Source organism: Dysidea avara, chromosome 4 (assembly GCF_963678975.1).
Source record: "Dysidea avara chromosome 4, odDysAvar1.4, whole genome shotgun sequence".
Lineage (NCBI taxonomy): Eukaryota > Metazoa > Porifera > Demospongiae > Dictyoceratida > Dysideidae > Dysidea > Dysidea avara.
The window spans coordinates 22,681,994-22,707,294 of NC_089275.1; the positions used below are offsets into that span (position 1 = coordinate 22,681,994).

General features: G+C 37.1%; 1 protein-coding gene and 1 long non-coding RNA gene across 2 annotated transcripts in view; one reads left to right on the forward strand and one right to left on the reverse strand.

Annotated features, from left to right (window-relative positions):
* Positions 1-3,508: 3,508 nt before the first annotated feature.
* Positions 3,509-25,301, reverse strand: part of LOC136254401 (uncharacterized) — a 46,175-nt gene continuing 24,382 nt past the window's right edge. Inside the window, exons 2-3 of the long non-coding RNA XR_010700465.1 lie at positions 4,054-4,103; positions 3,509-3,989 (exon numbers count right to left, since the gene is read on the reverse strand). This is a non-coding gene — a long non-coding RNA (uncharacterized lncRNA). The remainder of the gene's footprint in view (positions 3,990-4,053; positions 4,104-25,301) is intronic.
* On the forward strand, positions 14,145-23,129 carry LOC136254389 (uncharacterized). The gene is made up of 2 exons (XM_066047085.1): positions 14,145-14,244; positions 21,607-23,129. The coding sequence occupies exon 2, from the start codon at positions 21,615-21,617 to the stop codon at positions 22,917-22,919; it is 1,305 nt and encodes a 434-aa protein (XP_065903157.1). The 5' UTR covers positions 14,145-14,244; positions 21,607-21,614; the 3' UTR covers positions 22,920-23,129.

A 25,301-nucleotide genomic window follows, 5' to 3' on the forward strand; every position in this document is an offset into this window, starting at 1 on the left:
GTTCAGCAATGTTTCAAATATGTCATCAGGACATTAGGCCAGGTCAAGTTAATTCACAGTTTATCATCACCGCCTGCATTGATTTTTCGGAATGGAGCAATAATTTCATAATTCATTATTTATCACGTGATAATCATTGCTTACGCTTCCGAACCCGATTTTGTATATTAAAACATGGTGTGTGCAAGAAACGTGACAATTATCCCCGGCTTGAACTCGTTCAAACCTCAGTTCAATAAATGCATGGATTTCTAAAGAGAGATTGTATAAACGAGTAGCTAAGTATTAACAGTCAGTCAGTGACGCAATCAAATAAGCTTACAATTATTGTTAAAGCAGCTAGCTATGTAGCTAGCAACTGTGTGAAGCCACTTTTTAAATGTTTTTCCATATTAAATTATGAAATATGACCTCCCGCCCGCATGACTTTTTCAAATATCCTGGACGATAAACTGTGAATCAACTTGGCCTAGCCTTACCAGTACAATTATCGTATTAGTCTGCTCACAGAGGTGATTGGAACAATTATTACATCATCCTTGGTGCAAAATAATACCATGATGTAATCTAATTACATTCCAGTGAGTTCACGGAAAGTGTGCAACAGTGACCAGACGGTTTATTTTCCGCCCCCACACAAATCGTCTGGCACGTGAGACTAACACCAGGGGTGGATCCAAGGAGTCTTTGGGGTCTCGACCCCCCCATCAGGTTGACCCTCAAACAGGAAATCTAAGAGAGAAACTGCAAAGAAGAAAGCAACGGAATATGACAGATCAATGTACACTAATATATAGAGCAACCCCTCTTATCCGGCAGTCTGGTACATAGCACTTTCCGTATCTCAGAAATGTCCATAACTAAGAAATACGTGCTAATAATTATGTTCAAGTAAATACAAGTAATGGCTATCAGTTATATAGTCCTATAAAGTTTAGGAGGAAATTGCCACGGAGCACTCCCCTGGCCTAGCAATGCATGCAGCCAAGTGTTAGTTATTATTAGTAGAATAAACAAGTCACCTAACAGGTAAACAGCAACCTTTAGGCTCCCTACCTCCTTGTGCTTTCGTCTAACCAAAAGTTCATTGTGGTCATAGACTGCAAGCCACATTACTACTTTTGGGCTGTCCAGACAATGGAGGTGCCCGGATAAGAGAGTTTCCAATGTACGAACTATTCTAAGGCAAGTTATAGTAACTGAATCAGGAATAGAATGGCCAAACTTTATTGCAAGCTGTTTAGCTCCTCAGTCATGCAGATACGTATGTTTAATTACCTCAAGACTGACTGTGACATGCTGTTTGTTATGAAGATTGAACTACTCTAATAGAGCAATCAGATACTATTATTGTAATATACAGAACTGAGAATTGAGTAGCCGCTATGTATGGTGCATGCAAACATTTGAAATAGATGAATTTCTAAAAGTATTTTGAAATAAGCAGTCACCAAGATCCAGGAGCTGGCAAGGGGAGGGGCACAAACAGGCTAAGTTGTAGGTGGGTGGGAATAACAGATTCTCTTGTTAGCTGCTTTTAGCAGGGAATAATCACCACTTAGTAACTAAGTGCCTCACTGTTGATTTTTGCCATTTTGAGCAGTAGGTGGTACCCCTATAGGCTTTGTTGCCACCTGTACCCGCCTTAGTTACTTTGTGGTTAAACCAATAAAAATAAGGGCTTTACAGATAGTTGTGAAGTCTCTAAAACTGTTTACAAGGCTATGAATGTCTTAAAACACCAGAAATAATAATTATTTTTAGAGGCACTTAGTGCACCCAATAGGTGCTGAGTGACAGATGGCTTGACAGTTGGTTTGACTTTGGCTTCAGGTGAGCCAGTTTGCAAAAATGGTGGTAATAATATATAATTATGCATATCTTTCATTTGATTTTGGCCTGACAAGGTAGTATTTCAATCAAAAGAGTGCTGCTCCTCCACAAGGTGAGGGGCATTTGCCCCATGCTGGATCTGCCATTGCATGATACAGTACAAAGGAGCTAATCAGTGAGCATAAAAGTTTGGTTGTTCCATTCTTGATTCCGGTATTATAACTTGCCTCTTCTAATAGCATATGATGATAGTGCACATGATATGGATTGTTTAAGTTCAGCAAATGGCAGAAGGCAAGGGAAGCACTATCACCTTGAATCTGGACTCACATCTATTTCAGTGCATACTACACTTTCCTGCTTTCATCAAAGCATGCTAGTCTAATACAACATTCAGAATTTCCATGGCGCATACTACATAGAAAGAATAATTATAGATTCAGAATGTCCACTTCCACTCACTAAGCTGCCTCTACTATTACTTAATATAGAAGATTACACAAATCAGATGTACCCCATACAACAATATCAGTGATTACAAATGCCATTGCTTCCTTGCAGTTACTAGCTCTTCCACTCACAGTAAATGCTTGTCTTCAGGAAGCAGTGCATACTATACCTGGACTGGATTCTGGACTGTCTATTTTAATATACAGTACATACTACACTCTCCCATGCTCATTGAAGGGCACTAGCTGGTTTCTTGAACACTCTAATAGAATGTTCAGAAATTTCATGACATTTGGCTAACATTTGGCGTAAGCTGCCTGACTATAATGTTTTAGTGCCAGCCAGTACTTTTAATTTCTTTTGTGGTAATGCACCTTACTCTGCCAACATTTGGTCTATATGGACAAGTGATAGTACTCAGTTGTTCTTGAGATCTCACCCAGAAGACACAAAATAAACTGAACTTTGGTCCCCAAAAGTACTCAGCAGTATAAATTACGGAGTGACACAGAAGTTAGCTACTTCAGCATGTCTTCAACTTGGTCAGGAAGCAGTGTGATGAACAAGAGCTGCATCACTCATAATAGCAGGAAGTTGTGTATGTAGCTACAATAGCATAGTATAGCAATAAGCTACACTAACAGCAGTGTAGGTTTCCAGCTAGTTACACATCATGCTTGTTAAAGTTGCCTAAGGGTACATTTATGTATGAATGCTACAGCTGTATGCCAGGATGTGCCAAGTTGCAAATGTGACCTTTAAGGGGTGAGTTTACCCTCCACCCAGCTCAGAACCCCCCCTTGATAAATCCTGGATCTGCCCCTGATCACACTAATTATTTATCAGCAAGGTGAGTTGAAGTTGGTAGGATACACATAAATTTAAATTTCATGCTAGCTTTATATACCGTGAAAATTATGTACCACAAAATTTCCAAGCATATGGTATGGATTTATAAAAAATAATAAGTACATTAATACAAAATTTAAAAGGGGGAAATTGGGATTGCTGAAAAAGTAACAAAACAAGAAGAAATTGCCGGAGTTGTAATGTAAACCGCAAATCCCTAGTTTGACTTGACAAAGCTTTCAAAGAAATATTCAACAAGGTAGAGTCAGGGATTGGTGATTTACATCACCACCCCAGCAACCTCTTCTTGTTTTGTTGCTTTTTTCAGTGATCCTTATTTCCTATTAATTTTCAAAAAAAAATTAAATGTATCTAATGATTATTATTGCACAGTCCAAACTAGCACTTCTATTATGACCACTAATTATCTGTATGATGTGTAGAAATATGTTAAAAGTGTACTTACATAGTGTCAGGGTAAATGGATGTAACTTAACTATTATTGTCTATTGCTTTCTAATTAGTCCAGCGAATTAATGCACACAAAAACAGTAGCACAAAAAGCATCATGTATTAAAGCTGTTTTAATTTCTCCTCAATTATTTCAGCAGCGGCATGAAGGTTATCCACTTTTCTAATCCGCTCCAAAAGTGTCTGCCAAGTGTGAGGTGTGGGGTAATGGTTAGTAGACAGCCATTTAGCAAACATTTTTTCACAACACTTTGCCAAGTCATTTTGAGATTCCCTCTCTATTGCCTTAACCTCATTGAAGTTATATTGTATGGACTATGCAACATTTTCCCATTCATGTTTGATTTGTGGAGTAACAATCTCTTGTAAGTTGTGCATATCTGGTTCTGTATGAAATGTAAAATTTCAAGTACAATTGTAAAATATACTTATAATTAACCACTTACATACCCTTATCACATCCCTAGCTGCTGGCACTGCAGTTGTTGATTGATAGTGTTCTGTAATGAAATTAATGCACATCATAACTTGCAATGAAATTACATGACACAAGTACATACATAAAATACTTGTAATCATCTCAGCATAGTTTACATAATTTTCTTTTTGTTGTCTCAATATTATGTACAGTGTCGAAAGAATGGGTTGCCAAAGTTTCTGTGTATTAGTTATGATGAGTAGTTTTTCGAATTATAGTATACAAGTACATAACAAATTGGAATTTTCAACTAGAGTAGGGACGATAGTACATCGATAAAAAGTTCTGAAACAAGTTGGAGTAGTGCATGATATTAAATTACAATAAACAATATGGAGCATTATGTCCCTACTGTGCATTTCCATTATGGTATCTTGAGCACAGTAAGGATATAACACTTATTATTTTACTGTGATTTAATATCGTGCACTACTCCAGCTTGTTCAGTACTTAATATCGATGTGCTATGGTCCATACTCTAGTTGAAAATTCCAAAACTTTTTTGTGCACTTATTTGTTAACATTTTGTAAAACAAAATTAGTATGACTGGTGAACCCACACATACTGCATCAAAAGAAAGAAATAGTGCTGCACACCCCATCTATATATCAAAATTATTATTTGAAAAGTGAAGTATCCATTGCACTTTGTTGTCAGCTATGTATGTTCTACCCGTTACACACCATTACAAATCAAGAACTGTTCGAAAGCACCTCTGCTATCAAAATAACCACCATGAAAAATACAGATGATTTCCGTTTCGAAGGGAAGTCATAATGTGCTACTGCCAAATCAACACCTATTGCTGTCAGCGAAGATGAATGGGATACAAAGGAGGACACTGGAAAGTCCATAAAGAATGCATTGTACATACTGCAGTGTGCCAAAAAGTACGTGTCCGGCTGAAGCGACGTCAAACATTGAAAAAATCAAGCCCGTGGCCTTAGCCGTTATCGAGTTATGGTTGTCTGAAGGCATCAGTCAGTCAGTCAATAAGTCAGTCACTAGAAAATTCCATTTAATAAATTTTTAAAATTCATAGCAACTTCAATCTAAAGGCTTCTTTGGACTTAGTTTTACCTAACTAATAGTGTTTCATTGTCATCAGGGAAAAGTGAGGCTGGTTTTTGGATGATGTTTTTTCATGGACCATGCCTAAGTGGTTCCTACCGTACTGTATAAAATCAATCTATACTGAACTATACACATCATAAAAAATTAGTAGTGAAATTCGCTAATAATTTCTGCCACAATTCTCACCATTTTAAAGTAGTGGTGTTCACTACTTTGTAGTGACCCTCACTAAATAGTAGTGAATGTCACCAGCGGTGGAGGAAGTAGTTGATATGAGGGGGGGGCTGACTGGAGTGTAGAGTCTCTGGCAGCAGGAGGTCTGGGGGGCTATGTAGCCATTATAGCTTTCACAATGTCTCAAAGTTCACCAAAATTAATTATAGCAATTTTGTACGTACAATTTAACTAAAACACCAGCTTTTAGTCAAAACAGGCTATTTGCCAGTTAAAAACTAGCTTTTAACTGTTGACTACAGGGTTAATGAACATGTAGCATTTATAAGCAGTACAAAACAGCCTATAGCCACCTGGAAACACTTGAAACAGTGGTAAGACATGAACTCTTTAAAGTAAAAGGTACCTGGTTAGATTCCCGCTGTAAGCAACTTTTTTTAAAAGCTACTTTTAGGAACACATTTTTATGAAGGCCTGAAGTGTTCTATTAGGGTATTTGAGCATTCTATTAGAGTATATCGATCTTTATCATGGTTTTCATCCCCCACTCCAAGAAGGATAATTTTGGCATGATATCATTCTGAGGGGGGCTTCAGCCCCAAAGCCACCCCCCCTTTCCACCGCCTACGAATGTTACTACACAAAAATAGTTAGTATTGTGGCAGAAATTAGTAGTAACTGTAGTAGTGACCTTCACTAGTTTGTTTTTTACTGTGCAGGGGCTTATACAGTACATTTGCAGTCATAACTTTCATTTGCATTGATTTACATTGTAATTTGGCTTAAAATGTTCACCATGACTTGGCAAAATGATTAATAGATGAAAGTGTGAACAACGAAATTGAGATGGGTTAATTATGCTGTTTGTGGGTAATATGTTGGACTGGTGTGTTTGTGTAGGGTAATCTCTGACTGGGTGATGGCAAAAGAAAGAATAGCCACTCAATTTAAAGAACATAACTGTTTTATTTCGATGTAGGATAAGTCAATAGTGAATTATTGAGTGAATGAAGCGCAGATGTAACCAAATGTTTGTGTAAGGCAAACTGTGGTAGTGGGAGCATGTACTTACACACATTTAGCACACATGAAGTAGCAGTATCTTTTCTATTTCTTTAGCAACATAATGTAGTGAGTTGGCATCATATGAAGCTACACCACAGTGAAATGTTCAAACAACTATACACCTGGCAACGGAAACTACCAATACACACTCATAGAAACTCAAGCGGGGACTCTTCATTCCATTACCATTCACTAGAAGGATAAGTTATAGAACCAGTTTCGTATAAACATTGTCTTCCTCTGCATAAATGGCTAGTTTCACCATGAATTATGTAGTTTTCCCTATAAACTTTATTACAAGGAATGCTTCACTGTTTCGTGCAATTTATGGAGTCATTTCCAATCCATGTCCAACATATAATCTGTGGTTTTAGACAAGTACAAGTCCACAATTTCTTTGCCACTAATCAGTATACAGCACATCATGATAGTTATGCATGGTGTTAGTGGAAAACAAACACTAGCTGATAGGGCTATGTGATTCTCTGCCTTTTACAGGTGGTCTTCACATGGGTTCCATAATGAGTATAGTACTTACTAGACTAAGAGTGTGGCCGGAGAGAATACACTCTTTGAGACTAAAATTGAAACCTACAGTACGTAGCAGCTTCATCATAGATAGATGTCATTATTACCAAAATTTCATGGAACATTAAGCTATTCGACAAACTTTATGGCTTGACTTCAATTTTAACGCACTCAACTGTTTGCAATTTAAAAGTTTCACAATAGACATAATTATACTAATCATGTATGCATATACATATGCAAATTAATTGGTCAAATTAGATTGACTTAGCAGCATCTTTCACCCACCTATGCACAAATGATACTGCAGAATTTGAACTAACACTCTCTGAATGCATATTGATATATAGTTTTAGTGCATAATAAACAAGTTGCAAATGACACAATATAATGTATTATTTCTATCTAATTAAAAACAGCTAAGCTGTAAAAAAAGGTGCAGCCCCAAAAAGACCATGGTGAAAAAAGATGTGAAATCCAAGGTGGCGGCCAAGAAATGGCTGTGATGGTAGGTTAATGGGCAAAAATTTTAATTACAACGATTCAGGTGAATTTGCGTTGCCTCCTCCACTAGGATTTGGCACCAAATTCACCTGAATTGTCGTAATTAAAATTTTTGCCATTAACCTACCATCACAGCCATTTCTTGGCCGCCACCTTGGATTTCACATCTTTTTTTCACCATGGGCTTTTTGGGGGCCGCACATTTTTTTACAGCTTGGCTGTTTTTGATTAGATATCACTTCTTTTTGTATTTGCATATTACAAAGCCGGCCTATAGCTGGCTTTGGGGCTTTTTTAACCCATTTGTTTTTTTATATATTTACCACAGGAAGAAGAAAAGAACTTAAAGACGATTTTTAATACTTCAACTATTTTTGATTCTATTATATAGTAATTATACAAATTATATATATATATTTATTAAATGTCAATTATTCCCCACAGGATAATTTCTTTGCACCTGATCTCTCTACTGGGTGACTTGAAATGTAGCTGAACTACAGGATGGTTTCTTTGTAGCTGACTTCTCTACAAGGTGACTTGTTTCTAGTTCATCTCTCTATAAAGTGGTTTGTTTGTAACTGAACTCTCTGCAAGGTAATTTGATTGTAGCTGAGCTTTCTACAGGCTTCTTTCTAGCTAATCTCTATATAGGGTAACTTGTTTGTACCATGAACTTTCTACAGAGTGGGTTCTTTGGAGCTGAACTCTCTACAAGGTGACTTGTTTTAGCTTATCTCTCTACAAGATGAATTTTCTAGCTGAACTCTCTACAGAGTGTGTTCTTTGTAGCTGAACTCTCTACAAGGTGATTTCTTCTAGCTGATCTCTCTATAGGGTGACCTGACCTCTCTGTATACAGTGACTTTTATCTAGCTGAACACTGTACAGGGTGATTTGTTTGTAGCTGAACTCTCTACAGGATAGTTTCTTTGTAGCTGAACTCTTTACAAGGTGACTTGCTTCTAGCTGATCTCTCTAGATGGTGACTTCTTCTAGCTGATCTCTCTAAAGAGTGACTTGTATAGCTGAACTATTTCAGGTGATCTGTTCATAGATGAACTCTCTACAGGGTGATTTGTTTGTAGCTGAACTCTCTGCAGGATGGTTTCTTTGTAGCTGGTCTCTACAATGTGACTTCTGCTACTACAGGGTGACTTGTATCTATAGCTGAACTATCTAAAGGACGATCTGTTTGTAGCTGAAATCTCTACAGGATGATTTGTTTCTAGCTGAATTCTCTACAGGGTGACATGTTTCTAGCTGATCTGTCTATAGGGTCACTTGGTTCTAGCTGAACTCTCTGTTCTTTGTAGCTGAACTCTCTACAAAGTGACTTCTTCTAGCTGACCTCTCTATAGGGTGACCTGATCTCTCTGCAGGGTGACTTTTATCTTGCTGAGCTCTCTACAGGGTGATTTGTTTGTATCAAAACTATCTACAGGTGTGACTTTTTATACCTGAACTTTCCACAGGGTGATTTGTTTGTAGCTGAACTCTCTACAGGGTAATCTGGTCTCCCTACAGTGGGTGATTTGTTTGTAACTGATATCTCTACAGGTAGATTTATTTGTAAGTGAACTCTTTGCAAGGCGATTTGTTTGTAGCTGATTTCTCTACAGGGTAGTTTGTTTGTATAGCTTAACTCTCTACAAGGTGATTTATTTGTAGCTGAACTCTCTACAGGGTGATGTGTTTTTAGCTGATCTCTCTACAGGGTGATTTGGTTGTAGCTGATCTCTCTACAGGGTGATTTGTTTGTAGCTGATCTCTCTACAGGGTGATTTGGTTGTAGCTGATCTCTCTACAATGGGTGATTTGTTTGTAACTGAAATCTCTACAGGGTGACTTGTTTCTAGCTGATCTCTCTATAGGGTAGCTTGTTTCTAGCTTAACTCTCTACAAGGTGATCTGTTCATAGCTGAACTCTCTACAGGTTTATTTGTTTGTAGCTGAAATCTCTTGTTTCAAACTGATCTCACTGTAGGGTAACTTGTTTGTAGCTGAACTCTCTACAGGATGGTTTCTTTGTAGCTGATCTCTCTACAGGTTGACTTGTTTCTAGCTGATCTCTCTACAGGGTGACTTGTTTCTAGCTGATCTCTCTACAGGGTGAACTTGTTTCTGGCTGGACTCTCTACAGATGATTTATTTGCAGCTGAACTCTCTACATGGTGGTTTCTTTGTAGCTGAACTCTCTACAAGGTGATTTCTTCTAGCTGATCTCTTTACAGGGTGATGTGTAGCTGAACTTTCTACAGGGTGATTTGTTTGCAGCTGAACTCTTTATATGATGGTTTCTTTGTATGTACAAGGTAACTTCTTCTAGCTGATCTCTCTATAGGGTGACTTGTTTGTAGCTGAACCATCTGCAGGGTGATTTGTTTGTAGTTGAACTCTCTACAAGGTGATCCTTCTAGCTGATCTCTCTACAGGATGACTTTTTCTAGCTGAACTCTCTACAGGGTGATCTGTTCATAGCTGCACTCTCTACAGGGTGATATGTTTGCAGCTGAACTCTCTACATGGTGGTTTCTTTGTAACTAAACTCTCTATAAGGTGATGCCTTGTAGCTGATCTCTCTACTGGATGACTAATTGTTCCTAGCTGATCTCAATATAGAGTTATAACCTTCTCTATAGAGTTATAACATGTTTGTATAGCTGAACTCTTTACAGAGTGGTTTTTTGATTGGTTGCTGAACTCTCCAGCTACACAGTGACTTGTTTGTACTACAGAATGACTTGTTTGTAGCTGAACTCTCTACAGAGTGAGTTACTTGTAGCTGAACATTGCTTAAAGTGACTTGTTTGTAGCTGATCTAGATGAACTATCTACTGGGTAGCTTTTTTTGTAGCTGAACCCTGTACACAGTGATTTGTTTGTAGCTGAATTCTCTACAGAGTGACTTGTTGTAGCTGAACTCTCTGCAAGGTGACTTGTTTATAGCTGAATTCTCTTCAGTGTGACTTATAATGTTCTGAATCTCTACAACAACATATTTGTAGCTGAATTCTCTACAGGGTGATTGCTTGTAGCTGAATTGTCTATAAGATTAACTGTATGTAGCTGAACTCCCTACAGAATAACTTGCAATGTAATATAATTTAATAATGGAGTAAGTTATAAACGTAGCTGAATGCTTTATTAGGGTGACTGTTCTATTAGAGTATCTCGATCTCGCATATGTTACACGTAGTTGGCTTTGGAATCATAACTCAGTGGTTTGTAATCCGATTCTTCTGTACTACTGCATGGACTTTCTATGATAATTATTCCAGCCACACATCGATTTTCAGCTCACTGCTCTAAGCGGTTTGCCTGGTAGGCGTGAAAACTATTAGTTTTTTATTCATAAAAATCGATCGCGTAATTGTGACACAGGTTGGGTTTTGTGTTATATCTCGATGGCCTTTGACTGGATTCCTTTCAAACCACAAAAAGGCACTCCTACGATAGTTACTCCATCTACATAGCAATTTTCAGCTCATTCTTTCAAGCGGTTTACCCTGTGGGCGTGACAGACCTTCGACCTTATTTTACGCAAATAATCGGTCATAACTCCGTGAATGTTCATCGGATTCCTACCAAACTTGGTACTGAGATTCGCCTTTTTATCAGCCCGATTGGAGTACGCATTCGTGTTTCATTGCGGATTTTGCAAAGTGTGCAAAAAGAAGAAGAAAAAAAACGAAGAAAAAAACCCAAACTTTGGCCACTCGTATCTCGGAAATGGCTGGAGCGATTTTCTTCAAATTTGGAATATGGACTCCCCTACCTAGCCGGCACTTCTGTAGCAACTTTGGTTTCAATCGGATAAGGAATCACGGAGCTACAAAGGTATGAAAATCGCGTTTACTTTCTTCCTGTAAATATACTTACGGTGTGGCGCGTCTGCTTCTTGGGCCGCACGACACACTACCGTGTGTCTTGATTGTATTGTATTGTATTAATGCTTTACAGTGACCAGCACTGAAGGTCTGCAGGTCTGCAGCAACATGTGCTGCAGCCTTAGGATTACCTAACCTAATTTCAAGGACTTAGACTTAGTAACTTATAACTGAAAAAGTGTAACAGAAAAGGGGCCAAAGTAAGGAAAAAAATCCCTCCAACCCCAGGAATCGAACTGCAGGTCACCCAATGTCTAGTCGGGGCCACACTCAGTCTCCTCCAGGAGGGATGGATTTTCTTCCTTAATCCTAAAGTATTTATTGTATTAATGCTTTACAGTGACCAGCACTGAAGGTCTGCAGCAACATGTGCTGCAGCCTTAGGATAAAACTGTCCTATATGACATTTTGTCTTTTTGTTATTATAAGCTGTGATGATATCCTGTCTCAACATTTAGCAGTGCTGTGAATCAATTTCCTCTCAAATTCCACAGAATTTAAAAATTATGTATAAAAAATACTGTATATACATTTGAGTATATAGGGGATCCAAGGATCACAGAAATAAAACGTCATGTTGCCTACACTTTCAACTATTCATTGCACATTTTGAAGCTATATACATCAGTGGCATATCTAGACTCTTTGGTTTGGTAGCACCAAGAACAAAAAAAAGGGTACTGCCTACTCACAATGGCAGCCTTCCACCAACTATAAATTACATCACTGGTAATTTAAAAGTGGATGCTTATTTATAATATATGCAGTGCTTCTCTGAATATGTGACTGCTTATTAGAGTGATTGACTGCTCTATTAGAGTATCTCAATTTTGCATACAAATATACCTCTGGTATAATACCAAATTCTTTGATGGGCACAGGCCCACCTAGGCCCACCCCTAGAATGTCAAGTTAATACACTATTATCATCACAACCTTATGCATGATGATACACAATTACACTTAATGGTGTACAAAACGTAGTGATAGTATTTCCTGGAGCTGGAATTCTTTTTCTAGTAAGGATTTTTCTACTAAGTTTGTTTATTGAATTGTTGTCCAAAGGGTGTTCGGAGTACCAATATACCTGATTTAAGATGGCATATGTTCTGCGAACAACTTGTACGTAAGTTGCCACCTACACTAGAAGAGCACATAAAGCATGTACATTACATTTACAAAGTTAGATATGGTACCAAGCCACTATCATGTATCAACAGCCTTTTGAACCACTACAATTTAGTCACTATAATAAATAAGGACACATGCAGATGGTCATTTGCTGCTATAGTCACCACACCAAACCTTCCTGACATTATTGAGTTAGTTAGATATGCCAGTGCAGAATTGACTGCTCCATGCTAACATGCATATACTCATCCTGATGCAGCAGCTTATAATTACCCTGCACAGAATTGTGTTTGTGTGGTACAGATGGTGAATGTCCTGGATTTTCTGGGTATGCAAAATATTGAATATTTGCCGCAATTCTTTGTCAATAAGAGGCTGACATATTGAGAAATTTGCGTTATATTTTCAAACTAAAAATTGGCTATACCATGCAAGCTTCTATGCAATTTATACATTGATTTTAGATTTCCCATGCTCTATAAGCTTTCCAAGTTTGCTACTTTGACCGAATGTTTATTTTTTAATGTAGTGAACCTGCATGGCTGACTACTGAGTGCAGATTCTTATTTACAAAAGTTGCAGCCAATCACTGTCACAGTGCCATATTTTCAATGGGCAAATGCATACTGTATACTCAGAAATTTTTTGCACTGTCACACACTTTGAGTCATAAAATGAAAATGACTAAAGATGTGAGTTAATGGAATGCTCCTCTACAATGAAAAATATCCAACAATAGGCAATTACTGGTTTGAAATCGCTACTATACTGAAGTCCAAATCACTAGAGGGTTCCAGAAACTTGAAAAACCCTCATTCTATACCGGCACCATGCATGCATGCTTTTTAAATACTTCAGCACTGATTAGGTAACAGTGAAACTTGAAAGGAAAAATTTTGTGGTTTGAATGCTTTGAGATGGAATCTGAGAGTATTTTCAGTGGTATACATGTGTACATGAATAGGATATACTCTTAGCTATAATACTATGGTGGCAATGACTATCTCTAATAAGATACTTATACAACTATATACATCAGTTAATGAAGACTGGCATTTCAGATAGACTCATGCTCTTGATTATGTCATTAATGGAGAGAGATTGAATTAATTGCATATAGCAACTTATATAGCAACCATGCAGCTTATAAATTCCGTTGAATGTTCTATTAGAGTAGTTAGCTATAGGTGACTGCTCTATTAGAGTAGCGGCTATCTCGATCTCGTGCACTCCCAGCACTGCATGTTCAGTCAATAGTTGGTTTACTTTTTTAGCAACTGCATGGGCATTGCAGGGCACTGCCCTCCTATTTTTCTGCCCGTGAAGTTATACAGACCAATTCCAGGCTCCTTATCAACCACTCTTCTGCGTAGTCGGTCTGGTCCCGCCTAGTCTGGCGCGGCCACCCCTTCGATTAGAGATTAAGCCTAGTCTGGCGCGGCCGCCCCTTCGATTAGACCTTAATCTCTAATCGAAGGGGCGGTCGCGCCAGACTAGGTCCCGCCCTCCCTTATATGCGAAGGGGAGGGGCGGCGCCAGATTACCTTCTGCATACAGTTCCTCATATTACAGCATGAATAACAACGTAATGACTTCTCTCTATATAGTATCACTATACCGTTTATTAGTGTTCCCGTAGATAATATATACGGTATATATTATCTATGGTGTTCCATTCCTGATTCCAGTAAATTCCGTGGGAATCACGTGACTTCGTGGTTACTCTTGACAACCAGCTCTCAATTCGAAGACCTGAGCCACCGAAGGAATTGACAATTTTAATTCTCTTGACTAGAGTAAGTAGCTGATATTTGTATATGCTCGGCACTAAATAGTTTATTCGGAGGGCCGTATCACCTGGGGCTTCGGAAATTTTAACTTGCGTTCGCAGAAACTAGCTATCTATACAGGCCGCAGGGCTTTGTACAACAGGAAACTTAAACTGATTTCTCAAAAGTGGGTTACGAAGAACAAGGCAAGGAACAAGGGTTTTTAAGGAGGGATTTTCAACCAAATTAAAATATTTACATTCCTTAAATTCTTTGATATGGCAAATAGTGTGCTATCTCTTAGAATCATCATAGTGCAAATCCCACCTCAATTGATGGTTCCTATTAAGAGATATCAGCAAAAGAAGTTGATAGATCGGTGATTTTTGATTACGGCATTTTCAGGCATTATATGGCACCAAGCACAATATCATAAGTGTCATAAAGTTGAATATGAAACTCCTAATGACATGAAACTTTCACCACAGAACCACTTAGTGTAGTAAAATGCATGAGCTAGGTAAAACTTCTCAAGAATGACCACTCCTCTGTAGAATGACCAAATGTAATATGTTTGATTACTGCATGTTCTGTGCAGAATTAATAATACACATAATCAAGAGCAATAATAAACCGTCTCTAACCAAAAATACAGTCATTGCAGCCAATAACTGGAGTAGGTACATCAGTATATCTCAACAGGTGGTTGTACAACCTTACAGGTTTGTATTACATGCTAAACACCGTTTTCTCAGAAGTTATCCATGACTTTGCATGTAATAAAGCAATTCTGCACAACACAACACACTACTCACTTTCGAACTACACTTGGATAGATGCTAATAGATGCCTTGAATTCCAGGGTGGTTGTTACGCAGGATTCTGTACAGTCCTAGATGGTGGTATATACTGTATACCTTTTTACTAGGTGTATTTTTGTCATGAATCACCGGAAAACATCTTTTCACCAAAAAAAGATGGAAAATTTGAAATCAGCATATCTTCTTTGCCCAGGGTCACTTCTTTCAGCTTCATTGGCCACAGAAACTTGCAGAAAACTCGACAACTTTTGACTATAAGTGGTGCTGTAAACTCTCATAGAATTCTGCATACGATTATTTTTGTATGGGGAATTTTATTTTCCAACTTTGATTTCATGTATTTAAATAAATACTGCATGAAATTTAATTCTGTAAAGTCTGGAAGATCGTAGGAAACAGGCACGTCTGATGCTGTTGTTTAAGTTTGTAAACAAATTAATTTATGTTCCAAATCAGTATCTGCCAGTGTTATCTCCTGCAACAAGTACCAGGGCAAACCATCCCTTGAAGCTATTACAGTTGTATGCCAGAACAAATCGATATAGTAACTCTTTCTTACCAAGATCAATACCAGACTGGAACAATTTAGATATGGAAGATCTTGACAATATAGACTTACTTACTTTCAAAAACCGTTTGCAAAATCCATAGACATTAAAATTTTGTTTTTGTACATTAGCGATTTACCCAATGGGTTTTGCTAATCAATAATAATAAATAAATAAAAAGTACATTACGAAGTATGAAGCTTTGGCTACGACATACTGTAACAGTAACTCATCAAATATTTGTTGAAGGTGTGTAATTTGATTAGCAAAAATATACATGAAAATTCGATAGGTTGGAAATTTTTAATGTAAGTGCAAAAACCTTTTTAAGATAGAGATACTCTAAAAGTAATCAAATAGAACAGTCATAAGTCTTCAAAAGAATCCAAAAATGCGTATATTCATGGGACACCATTATGTCATGTGAATAGCCACAGTGCACTAGGAAACTTTGGATGAATGGATGTTCTATTGATCTCAAAAACCATCAGTGTCAATTGTCTAATAACTGAACGTAAAGTACTATATATCCATATTGTCTGCAGAGTATTATAGCTAAATTGTGGTTTGTAGGGCGAATTTCTCATTTGGCCCAAAACTTCTTGGCATCAAAAGCGCCCTTATTTATTTATTATTAATTTCTTACCTACTGACTGTTCTGGATAGTCTTCGTTACAATATCCATCCTTCACCATTCCTTTAAACAGCCCCTAACGACCACTACCGAGACTATGTTCATCCTGGCAGAGTATCAAAACATGTTTTTTATTCTTGCATGCTTTCCTATATTTCTTGTACTGTAAGTTATCGTGGCTATTCATATGGGTATTTGTAATTGTATTGTGTATTTTAAACATCTCAATGATTATTTTTTCTCTCACACAATGCACTGTTTTTTGTTACTTTTTGTTGCATTTATTTACTTTGCTCCTAGACAGTTTTCTGGTTTACTGTAATGAAATGTGTACTTTTCTCAATATTTGACTGCCACTTATTAAGACCTCAGATAGTAGTATAGTAAGGTTTAATTTTGAAAATTCAACTTTCTGAGATTGAATTTGGTGGAAATTTTGACTAAAATTTGTAAATGTTTATGGAAATTCAATAATGGAAACGTGAATGCTACTGAGCTTGTAGTAGCTATAAGTCGGTCTACAAAAATATTGATCTTTTGAGAATGATTTTGGTGGTAGTTTTAAAAACACAGATATTGCTGGCATGTGGTGTGCAGGTGCATGATTTTCATTTCCAGAGAATTTCTAGTCATAGGGTGTGGATAGAGTCAGTACATAACTCAATTTAGAACAGGTGTTTTAGTTAGTTGTTTAAACTGACAAGTAGTATGCTACCCTTATTAGAATAAATGACTGTTCTATCAGAGTATCTTGATCTTTAAATGTAGAGGGTACTCTAACCCACCTAGTTCCCCTTGTGCTATGCTTATAAGGGTAAAAAATTGCTAGAGACAGATTTATTATATTACACAGTCATAAATTGTAAAATGCAGTCATAAACTGTAAAATATTTGAATTATGTCTAAGGTACCTAGCCATATATTCAATGAGCAACACTGTAAAAAAATTCTGAAGGATGGAGGGGCACTGGCCCCCCTACCAGAATCTGCCCCTGTATGTAGTGATGCTGAGAAGATTAAATATCATTTTACAACTCACAAAATGTCTTTGAAAATACATTTTAAATCTTTATAGCCTATTGTTGCTGTAATTCCAGACATTTTTTTTTTTTTGAAAAATGACCACCGGCCCATGTATATGAAAATCTGAAATCTAGTCCAGTTTTTCTGCATAATCAGGGTGTAATTCAGTCACCAACCAAACTAACTTTGACTCAATACTGTTCTTTCCTCAAACATTTGGGTGTATGGCTATAAGGCCTGTGATGATAATTTTGGTCAAGGTCACATTAGCATGTTACACAGCAACAGGAAGCTGGTGCAACTACTATACGAGAACTCAACCAACATGACTTTCACACAAGGGCAACTAGCTCCATGACCTGATAATGGAATGAGAGCACATACAGCATAGTATAGATGCAGGGATATCTGGGAGGCACAGATCCCTACATTTTCAGTATATACACATTATACGAATTGTCAACAGATGTTCCTAAAACATGCCTTTTATATGAATTTTATGTAATCATTATGAACAATGCCAAAGAAATTCTCAAGATCTCTTTTTATAGTAGATATAGGTTGGCTGATGCTGCTTCCCTTTTAAAATAATACTTAAACAAAACTGAAAGAATCCATGAAAAATATTGGTGCTGAGCTCAGACAACCCTAATAGTCAACTTTGAGGCAAACCGGTTGCATACTTATCTGTTTGATAGCACTATATCAACGATTTTGTCAAGGCAGCAGCAAAAAGCACATTAACAAAAACATAACCTTTCGTTAAGTGTAGCACTTACTTGATGCAATAGTACCATCAAGGTAAGAAATATGTATACAGCATATGTTTGAATATATGAAATCGTATTTTCTTTATTCCTCATATGTACACTGGTGTGGCATGCTAGCTTTCTTGGTCACACAACACTCTACTGTGTATCTTGATCTGTGGTAAAATGTAGGATATAGGGTTAGCACCAGTAGTAATTTCATAAGTAATTTCCAACCCAAATCAGCACAAAAACTTTTGCTTATTAATCATTTGTAAAAGTGGAATGCACTTGTAGGGTTGCTTATCCTGTTTACCATTTTACTTAGAAGTAGTATAGCATGTAATGAAAGCTCTACTATTAGAATATCTCATTCCTCAATGAAATTAGTCTGTATTGTCTTGATTGGAGGAGAAGTACTTGCACTTAATGTCAGTGAACCCCCTGATGCTATCCCATAAATTGGAATGGTAATATACCAATACTACAGTACAAAATAAGACACCTTTCATATGCTTTTACTAGGCATTTTTAAGATTTATATGCTTCCAAATTTTGCCTCAGTTTTTTTGTATCTGATTCACTCAAATCATAATTTTATGCACTTTCTAGTCAAAGCCAAGATTTTCTTGGGGGTCTGGGGCACAGCTACAGCTGCAGAGCGACCTTGAATATTGTAATGGTCCAGAACTCAACAGGTAGATTGCTATGTTTCATGGGTGAGATAGTTAATCATGTCCCTGGGACAAAGCTACATATCTAGTGGGCCTACACATGCAGACATAAATCTACTGACAAAAATAGAATGGCTAGTAAACAATCAAAACATGTTTTGATTCCAAGTATGTGTCTTGTATACCCAAGCGCATGATATAAATACAGGAAGTCTATCTATTCCCACGCATGACAAAAACTGCAGGCTAGCACCCACATTCATAATGTTCAGTATTATTATCAGGTCTAGAAATATTCCTTCTTCAATAAAAAACTCTAAAATGTAACACTGTACATCATTTTCAACAATATAGTTCCTTTTCACAGTAAAAAATCTGTTAATACATGGATACCTATATGACTGCTCTATTAGAGTATCTCGTTCTTAAAACTGAACTTTTATAGGCTCATCTGTAGATCATTTCTCTGAGAGATGATTGCAAGTTTTATGTTACTACAAATTGTTGTGCTATACTGCATGCTGTTACTCATTCACTCTTGTACTGCCAAACTTAGTGTATTATAAACTAGTGGAGTCTAAATTTCAAAGGGAGGTTTCCTGGAAGCACCCCTCCCCATGCCCTGATGTACTGAATTTGTACAGTAAGTGCAAGTGACAAAAGTGGATTTAGGGGGTGCATGGAGGGCTGAAGCGGGCCGCCCACAGAGGGTGGCAACTGGGGAATTTTTCCCAGGACCCCAGCCTGAAAAGGGCCCCAGGAGACCCCATGAAGGGACCCTTGACTACCTGTTTAAAAGATCGATATACTCTAATAGAGCAGTCAGATCTAGATACTCTAATAGAGCAGTCACAGTATTCTTCAGAGAAGCAGTGTAGCAAGCTTATAAATAAGGAGATATGGTTGGTGAGGGGTAGCTATTGTCATTATTAGCATGCAATAACCTTTTTTTTGGTCTTCAACTTACAGCTTGGGTGAAGTTGTGATTCAGAATGGAAACCTACTTGGCCCTGGGGCCCCACTTTACTCTTTTCCCTGGGCCCCTTAATTTCTCTGGGCAGACCTGGCTACAGTACAGGCGCAATTACATCTAAAGTGTACATGGGTGTTGTAACAATAGAAAGAGTGAGAACAGAAGAGGTGATCTCTTCTAGGATTAAATTTATGGGGTAAAGCTGCTAAAAAAAACTGCTGAACATTGAAATACTCTAATAGAACAGTCATCATTAAACTTCTTTAAAGCTATAAATAACAGAGACCACTTCCTAGACCCATTGAACTTGAACTCAAATCATACTGCAGCATTTATGCTGTGCCCTTTATAATTACAAAAGCTAGTTTACCACTGCAAAAAAACAATAGTGATTTCACTTTAATAGCTAAAGTGGCTCACAACACTTATTCAATAAGGTTCAGTCAAAATTATTGCTCAGAAAGCTAAATTTTCTATGAGGACATACCTCCAGACATCTGTAGATAAAGCATGCAGAGAGTGTGCTTCTCACACTGTACTGCTAGTTGTATTAACCAGTTGTTACTTTTCTAAGCTTCCACTACAGATGTTCTTAGCTTAGCACCCTCCTTGGGAAATCCTAGATCTGCCCCTGAGTGAAGTAGTGTAATTCACATGCACAAGTATAATTTATTGCAATGCCTAGTATTGCCTACAAGGCAAAACTACTACAAAACATTTTTGCAAACCTTTGTGGACATGGTGCAACCTTTTATATAGCAATCAAACATAAATGAAAGGAGTTATGTGTGAAAACAAAATTGTAACACCTTAACAAGATTTATATTGAGATCAAAACACACAATAATGTGTCATGCGGCCAAGTACAGCTGCAACAGACTAGTGTGTATTTTACAGGAACCAAGAAAACACCATTTTCGTAGCTCCATAATTCCTAAATGGAAATTAACCAATTTTGTTATGAAAACTTCCTTGGAGTAGGGCACTTCCCATTCCAAATTGAAATATAATCCACCAAGTCATCACTGAAATATGTGCCTTCAATTTTTTTCTTCATATTTTTCTTTTTATAATCTCCTTCTAATGTTAACCGTGGTCAATGCACTTTATATTTGGAGTACTACAGGAGCATAATACAACACGTGTACGGTCCAATTTTCATACGAATCAGATAAAAAACAATAGAGTTATGTGTGATTCTTCAAAAATACAAAAGTAATTTATTGTCACACCTATAGAATAAACCACAACTTGAAAATCAGTTTGTACATGAAATAACTATTAATCATTGTAGAAGAGTCTTTTAGTTGTTGAGAAGAAATTTAGTATAATGTGAAAACCAACCAGTGTGCAATCAAGATACTCTAATAGTGCAGTCACCCTATTAAAACATTTTAACTACGTACATTAGAAGCCACCCAACAGAGAATTCAGCTATATTACAGCTAAACCAGTAAAGAGTGAAGCTATGTCAAGTTACCCTGTGGAGAGTTCAGCTACATTACAATCTCCCCAAAACTCTTCTGAAGAATATAATACCTGGATATAGATATAGGAGTTTTCAGTAACAGCTCCATCCCCCCCCAGGACAGAGTAGAAACTTCAGCTACATTAGAAGTCTCCCTGTAGAATGTTCAGCTACATTACAAGTCTCCCTGCTGAGAGTTCAGCTATGTAACAAGTCATCCAATAGAGAGTTCAGCTATGTTCAAATCTAGCTCTAAGTTTATAAGGAAGAAGTCAAAACCTGCTTCAGAGAATAATACTCCTACTACAAAATGGCCACAATTGTATTACATATGTATGGTATTAATTTGGCTCCTGTGTAGTATGTATTTTTCTGTGGCATGTCTGCATTGATTAGGAGTGTGCTACCTCATTTCAGCACTACATTTTAATGATCCCTACGAACTCATAAATTATACTTTCACTTTCCACTTGTTTGTTAATTCTTATTGTCATTATAGCTACTGAAATGGGTGACGGTACTGCTGCAGCTAGTACTAATATGCCATATTGTACTGGCCAATGGCTGCCCACTGATAAAGCCATTGTTGAAGAATGGTTACAAAGGAACATAGAAGAGATTGATGGCTTTGTTCCTCATGTACCAAAAGATGATATTGATGAGCCTGATGATGACTACCCTTTGCACCCAGTTGTTAAAAGCTTTAAGGATGCCATTGAAAATAGTGCTGAACTTTCAATGTACTTTCATCAGATGTTTAACAAAGTCCCAGAGAACAAGTCACCACAGGTTGGAAATTATCATCAGATGTTGCAACTTTTGAGCCATGTCTTGACAAAAGCCCCAGAATTTAGCCCAAATGGTGTCTTGGTGTCCGTTCCCGTGTTTGCAATACTCAGTCAGCCAATAGTAACGGTGGGTGGGTATGCTGCCTTTTTAAACACCACTGTAAATTTTCATTTGAAAAAGATTCTGAATGCCTGGGGAATATTTTTGAAGTCACCAGCATCTTGCTATGTCCTCACTGGTGATGGATGGTTTAGCCAACAAGCACTTGAGAACTTGGGAGGAAATTTTGAGAAAGATTTCAAATGTGATCCTAGCAAGCCACATTATGGGTTCATCTCTTGGGATAATTTCTTCACTAGAGAGTTGCAACCAGATGCTCGACCTGTTGCTGATCCAGACAATAACAAGGTGATTGCCAATGCATGTGAGTCTGCACCATTAAGAGTTGAAAAAAACATTGCAAAACACAGCAAGTTTTGGATAAAAGGCCAACATTACAACTTGAAATTCATGTTGGCAGATGATCCACTAACTGATGAATTTGTTGGAGGCACTGTTTACCAAGCCTTCCTTAGTGTCTTTAGTTATCATCGATGGCACAGCCCTGTGGATGGTACAATTATTAAAGCATATGTTCAAGATGGTACCTACTATTCTGACCCACTACTAGTGTTCAAAGAAGGCAGAGATGATCCTGTCACTGCTGTTATTGATGCGCAACCTTACCTCTCTGAGGTAGCAACAAGGGCTTTAATTTTCATTGAAGCAGACAACCCTTACATAGGCTTAATGTGCTTTATGGGTATCGGCATGGTAGAAGTGTCCACCTGTGATATCAAGGTCTATGAAGGACAGAAGGTGAAGAAAGGCCAAGAGACAGGGATGTTTCACTTTGGTGGTTCTACTCATTGCCTAATATTTCAACCTGGTGTGGAACTTGATTTTGACTTTCATGGTCACACACCAGGTTCTTCTGCAACAGATATCCCAATCAATGTAAAGATTGCAACTGTACCAAAGTAGTATACATAGTAGTCTTCAGGTATATGCATATATTTATAGCATTATGTGACTGTATCTATTGAGCCATATAGACAGTTTTTTTTTTGTAAAAATATACTCCAGGTTATTTTATGGTTAGTAACATGCAGCTGGTCTGCATGTATGTAGACTTCATTCTATATAAACAATTACATAGCACAATGTGTATTAATTGATCGATGATCAGTTACTCCCGTGAAATATAAATGAACCTGTTTTCCATGGTACAAAGAATTGGTTATGTAATAATAATTATTACAATTAACAATGACATGTTGCCTTTATACAAAACGCTCTCACACACACATGTACACACTGTATCCAGACAGAATCAATTTTAAGTAGAATCAGTTGTGATAACTGTAGGTAAAAAATTCTGCTGGCTGCCTCTACAAGATATAACATCCCACAAACTTTGATTCTATGACTTAATACCACAACCAACTAGTGTTGCTAATTGTGAATTGGATACAGTTGAATATAAATAATTAGAACAGCTCATTTAGAGGCTTAATCACTTAGTTACCTGTGTGCCCGCAAGAAATTTTGTACATGATAAGAGTTTATATCACAAAAGACACACTACAGTACTCAGTGTACATGTCTTTCTATGTCATATACTCCAGCATTGTGAGCAGCCATTTTTCAATGTTCTTTGACCCCACACTCATGCTGTACCTATAATGGTATGTACTTTATTTAAACTATTGCAATGCCTAAATAAGTTAAGCACGGCAACCAATGGGAGCTAAGCAATTTAGTAACCCCTCAGGCCCTTAGTAACACCCTCACTGTGCTACAGCTTCATGCCTACAAGATTACTAAATCACTTCGTTCCCTTGGTCTTAGTGTCTAACTATTATTTATGCATTCCTCTAGGTTAACAATGGCTTTATTTAAGGTTTAAGGCTGCTTGTCTGGGCAGTTGTAGTCCCCATGCACCAAAAAGATTGCTTGAATTTTGGAAATTGAAAATAATTATAATTATTTGATTACACTGCATGAATTAAGAAATTAATACTGACACTGATGGGTTTGGTGAACAGTGAAATGACATTGTCTTGGTTTCTGGCTGCCAGATTAATTAATTGATACTGACTATATATCACTTGGATGATCAATTTTGTCCTGGGTTCAGAATTTCAGACATTTTCCAAGAAATTATTAAAGTTAAGGATTGCACAGAGATGGCACTTTAGACAAGTCGTTGGAACTTTTGGTAACTACATACATTAATATTTTTAGGGTCTCTTTCCTTTAAAATTACTGCTGTATAAGCATATGCATTTAGCATATACATTTTCAAATATACCTTTTCATTTAAAATATTTGGTCTCCTATTGAAAGTGCTACTGTATACTTCCAACTGTGATATAGTATCAATATTGGACTTGGTAAAAATGCTAGACTTCTTAGTGTCGTTGCTATTATAGTGCAGTCAAGCACTCTAATAAGCATTCAACACAAAACAGTGATAAGTAGATGTAAAAGAATAAGTGTATTCCATTCACAAAAGTTTTAGTCTTAATAATGAAAGATTATAGCATGCTCCCCTTGTTAAAAAATCCTAGATCTGCCCCTAGTATATGGACCAGACTTTGGAAAATTAGCTATGGTGTCACATTTGACAATGAAGCCAATGTTTATGACCAAAATAAACTATACCATGGCCAACCAGCTTCACATGTATTAAAGTCATTAGTCGGTATCTTAAAATACAACAAACTCTGATTGGTACACAGTTTTAAAATGATTTGTAGAATTCCATTGTTATGCTTCGTGTGAATGGAGCATTTACACAACGTCATAATACAGTGTCGCATCATTCTGTTAGAATACATATACAGGTGTAGAATTGAGATAACTCAGCTTCCACACATGCACAACTCACTTTTTACCACAAATGGATTGCTGGTCTAATTGAGAGGCTACCATATATATTGTATTTTAATCTGTCCTTTCTTCAGTCTGGTATCTGCAGTAATATCCTATGAAAGCCATGAGTCAAGCAAGGTTCAATGGCCATTCTTTGTTGGAATGGTATTTAGTGAGCTGGTGAAGTCACAGAGGGCTGGCTAGTCTAGTCATGATTTGAGTGCAAGAAGGGTCCATGGAGACAGTAAATTTTATTTCCCAAATACCACTGGCTTTCCAACAGAAAATGAAATTGTTATATATGTATTATTAATGTAAAATAGTAATTTTACTGAATGTTAGTTAAACAGCAGCGGGGTGTATTTAACAGCCCCACATCTTCAGATAAGTATACTAGTATATTAAAAATTTTGAATTTAAAAATGAAGTAGGGATCCAAACGATAAAAAGTAGTGAAACAAGAGATGAACAATGGTAGTTATTACAGCA